This window comes from Trachymyrmex cornetzi, unplaced genomic scaffold (assembly GCF_001594075.2).
Source record: "Trachymyrmex cornetzi isolate Tcor2-1 unplaced genomic scaffold, Tcor1.1 scaffold485, whole genome shotgun sequence".
NCBI classification, from domain to species: domain Eukaryota; kingdom Metazoa; phylum Arthropoda; class Insecta; order Hymenoptera; family Formicidae; genus Trachymyrmex; species Trachymyrmex cornetzi.
The window spans coordinates 271,059-275,704 of NW_017299674.1; the positions used below are offsets into that span (position 1 = coordinate 271,059).

At 27.3% G+C, this 4,646-nt stretch overlaps 1 protein-coding gene across 3 annotated transcripts in view; it reads left to right on the plus strand.

Moving 5' to 3' along the window:
- l(2)37Cd (general transcription factor IIIC subunit l(2)37Cd) overlaps nucleotides 1–4,646 on the plus strand; it is a 57,248-nt gene that overhangs the window by 25,525 nt on the left and 27,077 nt on the right. The window contains exons 2-4 of one of the 3 annotated variants that reach the window (XM_018514032.1): nucleotides 3,176–3,331; nucleotides 3,405–3,533; nucleotides 3,729–3,966. In XM_018514032.1, the coding sequence (XP_018369534.1) occupies nucleotides 3,176–3,331; nucleotides 3,405–3,533; nucleotides 3,729–3,966 (523 nt within the window). Of the gene's footprint in view, nucleotides 1–3,175; nucleotides 3,363–3,404; nucleotides 3,534–3,728; nucleotides 3,967–4,646 lie in introns of those variants that run through there. The other 2 variants (XM_018514034.1, XM_018514033.1) reach the window with 2 other exon arrangements.

The window sequence follows — 4,646 nt, forward strand, 5'->3', positions numbered from 1 at the left end:
TCTAAACTACAAAAGACATGTGACTTTATCGTCGAAACTCATCAGCGTTGGAGGCAGAGCCCTCTAGTAGCGAGCGATAGGAATTAAGTTTAACACCTAATATAAGGGATTAAAAAGTAAACAATGCACGATATGAAGGGGTTTATCACACTTTGCAATAAAAATGAAAATAAGAGATACAACATTGGCCTTGATCTTGACAAATATTATCCAGGTCATGATCCTGAACAACATTTAAGAGATTTTAGCCATCGATCAGACACCTTTGATAGTGCTAATGTCGGCGCTACGGTAACTTTCATGCCTTCTAACTCGAAAAGTACTTAATGAAAAATAATTAAAAGTATTTATTACAATGTTCTGAAAAGCTCTTAACACCGGCTATTAAATTCTAGAATCAAAAATAGCGTGTCCTGTATAAAAAAAATCGATTTGACCTTAACCTGACCTTGGCGATGCCACCTAAGATCAAACTAATAAAATCTATAAATAGATCTTTTTATATCTTACAACTTTGTTTGAAATATTTCTTTCAAAAACGCATCCTTCCGAGTAGGATAAATGAGGGATTAAAAAGTAAACATTTATCCTTTATACATTAATAATAAATCTATTTAAACTTACATTTTTTGTATAATTTACTTTCTGTATTTAAAATAGAAGACTGTAATAATATGTAAAATATGAAAGGAAAGAAAATAAGAGACGAGTTAAATACTTGTAGTCAAATAGATGCACAATTATGCCACATAAAATTATTTTTTGAAAACTATAAAACTGATAAAAAAAACTATACGTATTTGTAAAGCTTATATACTACTAATTAGTATTATATAACAATATATAACAATATATATAACAATAAAGTAATGGCTTCTAGAGTAAATCAATCCAATATCTAAATGAGCATATAAGCCAACGCTGGTTCTTATTGCGAATATTTAAAATATGGTTTATTCATAATATAATATAATAAGATCTAAACGTTTCGATGTTATTAGGTCATCTTCAATAATTTTTAAAATACAATATTAAAATAAAAGTTTTGAAAATAAAAATCAATATTATAATAAAATTATTTGGATTTATTGTTAGGATACTTTTAGAAAACGATTATCCACTAAATTTTATATTCGATACTATTAATGAAAAAAAAAGAGTAAAAACATTAATAAATAAATTGAATTTTTGTTCAGCTAATAAAAAAACAAATAACAATTTAGCTAAAGAACGCGTTAAATGGTTTTCCATACCATATTTGGAAGAGATATCGAATAAATTCAAAAATACAATTAATGGGGTTTGCCATAAGGTTTCATTTTTTAGTTTGAACAAGTTGAATCATTTTATTAAAGTTCATAAGGATTCTTTAAACAATTAATTGAAAAGGAATGTGGTTTACAAGATCAACTGTCGTGATTGCGATGCTTCCTATGTGGGACAAATTGGGAGAAAATTAAAAACCAGACTTTCTGAACACAAAAAGCATATCCACAGTACAACATCCACTCATTCATTGATCACAGAACATAGGTTGCAGAACGATCATGACTTTGATTGGCAAAACGTAGAAATTTTGGATGTAGAAAACTATTATAATAAAAGGTTAATATCAGAGATGATGCATATTAATCGACAGACCAATGGGCTGAATCGACAACATGATACCATTGGTTTAAATCACGCGTACATTGAATTTAATAAACTTTAAGGCTTGTTTGTAATACATTATACGTCAAAAACTTGTTTGTCTTCAAATTGACGGCTATGTCACTTGTTTAGAAATCATTATTTAACTGACTGTCGAAATGACAAGACACATATTGTTCTCGCAGTTATTTTTTAAAATTTGACGATAATCTATAACATATTAACGAGTTACAAAATACTAAATAAGAGAGATTCATTGTTCAGTGTAGAAGCGTCGACTGTGTGAGGTGAGGTGAATATCAATTTTCAAATTATACATACGATAATTTAATCTTTCATATAATTTTAGCTTGAGTTCTCATTGCCACTCAGCTTTCTAACTTTGTGAGTATGTGATTTACCTCACAACAGTAAACGGTTCAATATTCGAGAGGAAAAACGTTGGACATATCATTTTGTCATGCAATACTCCAATCGTTACGCTAGGGTGAAAGATTGCTGATGAAGACTCAAACCATGAGTGGAAACGTTCAAAGTTAAGATTTATATATTTAGTATTAAGAAAAATTTCGCTAACTGATAACCAGCGTCGACTCCTATTGCCTGTAATACATATTTTACGGTTTTATTAATTTTAATAAAATTAGTTAAACTTAGTCAGTTTTGATAAAAAAGTAAAATTGATTAGTTAGTCAATACTTTAAATATTAAAAGGACAAACATAAAAGAGAAAACAGTCGTTATAAATTTGAATAAATATTATAATATACAATATTATAATATTATATTATATAAATATTATAATTATATTATAAATGTATAATCATTAAAATAAAAACCTGATTGTGAAATGAAAACTTAAAATAGTTGTCTATGACAAAGCTTATATATATAGAAAGTTTTATTTAAAGGCATACACCACAACACAAGATGTTCTTCGCTAGAATTTTATATTTCCATCCATTAACAATGAAATAAATAGCAAGGATGAATTGAAAATGTGGATTATTTGTAATGGACAAATTCTTCTGGAGCACATGACTAATTAATTGCTGACTACTTTAAATTTTATTATAACATGATTGTAACGAATATGACGAACGATTGCGTAGAATTAATGTTACTATGTAAAACGGGAAACAAAACTTAATATTGCGCTTTTTAGATAAACATGTATAAAAAATTCTAAACTCTTATGAAGGTTAATATTAATACTGAAGAAGGCCTAATTTGAGGCTGAATTGTTTATTTCATTGTTAATGGATAGAAATATAAAATTCTAGCGAAGAACATTTTGCGTTGTGATGTATGCCTTTAAATAAAACTTTCTGTTTTAATCTATGATCACTTATTGACATTGATTGTTTATTATAAAGCTTATATATTTTTTTACAAAGAATCATGTTATGTCAGTTTATTCATCACTTTGTATTATAAATTTTTTAAATAATTTTATGTGTTTATAATTTATGAGGTGTTATCAAGTATGTCAGAATATATATAGAATCTATTTGTTTCATTATAGATAAAGATAAATAATCAACAAGATGGCAAATATGCAGGCCCAATAATTTCTGGACACAGATTCGACAAGAAATTAATATGTATTAAATATCCAGGAAACATTATTAATGTCGATAAAGCTATTGAAACATTGGGCGGCATTAGTTCCATATCTATGGTACGATACAATAATAAATACTATATTCACAGTTTAATTATATTATCTAACTATATATCTGATTATTTAACAGACTGTAGATGTTCCTAATAGAAGATTAGAACTACGATTTAGACCTGATGATGGTTATAGCAAACCTACTTGTGGAGATAGACATAGTACAAATGGCTTTTTACTTAGAGTTAGAATAAACAAAAATAAGGTAATACACGTCAAAAGTGTTATTATGGAGCTTATAAAACCAAAATCTGTAGATATTATAGATCTCAAAGTTACTCCTTCTAGTAAAGATCTTCATACATTCCATTTAAAAAATTAATTAATTAATTCAACATTTGCTATAAGAAAAAAATATAATCATAAAGGCAATGTTAATGTTAATCATTTTGTTAACTAGGAAAAAGATTGCAGTGTTAACTTTATTCATTGTAACAATAAAGGAGCGGCTGAGAAAAAATGTGCTACAGATAATAAAAATCTATATGATACGTGTACAGACAAGAGTCTATTGAAAAGGAAAAAGAATCCGTTTATCTTTAACAACAATAAATATGAAAATTTATGTAAAAGGACAGATTACGAAGTACCACAGTTAAAAATATTAGGAAGAATAGAGACTGAATTCAAAATTACGAGTATATATTATATATATATTATATATAAATATGTATACGTATATACAGAGTTTCACTGTTAAGTAAATATCCCTTTTTATCTTATAAACAGAGATAGCCCTAATAAATATAATCCCTGGTAGAAAAGTTTTACTGAAATTTTGCTGAAAGTGATATTTTAGAGAAGTTTTTTTTTTGTTGAAAATTTGTTAAAATTCCGCTGAAATTTCGAAAGTGAATTTTTCAGCAACAATACTAAAAAAATCGTCGAAATTGAACCAAAATTTTTCCGCAAATTTATTTGAGCATTTTATTACAATTTGCTTAAATTTCTTTGAAAGAACGGTGGCAGTTTAGGAAATTGAACCAAAATTTGTCTGTGACTGAAACATATGAAATCGGTCATTCTATATAGATGAACGTGTTGAACTCGAATATGAAGCTTATATAAAATTTTTTAAAGTCCGGGGAACTTTGGAGAATTTTAAGCTTTGTTTTGCAGCAAAATATTTCCCAATGAACAATAAGAGTTGAATCGATAAAGTTCTCAATCGATAGTTTGCATTCGGATTATATAATGAAAGTGCATTTATTTTTTCTTTGCGTACACGGAGAGAATTTTTCGTTATTTTTTACCGCAAAATTCATTACAAATTTCATCATGTTTGGTAATAAGCTTGGGACAACTTGACAATAATGAA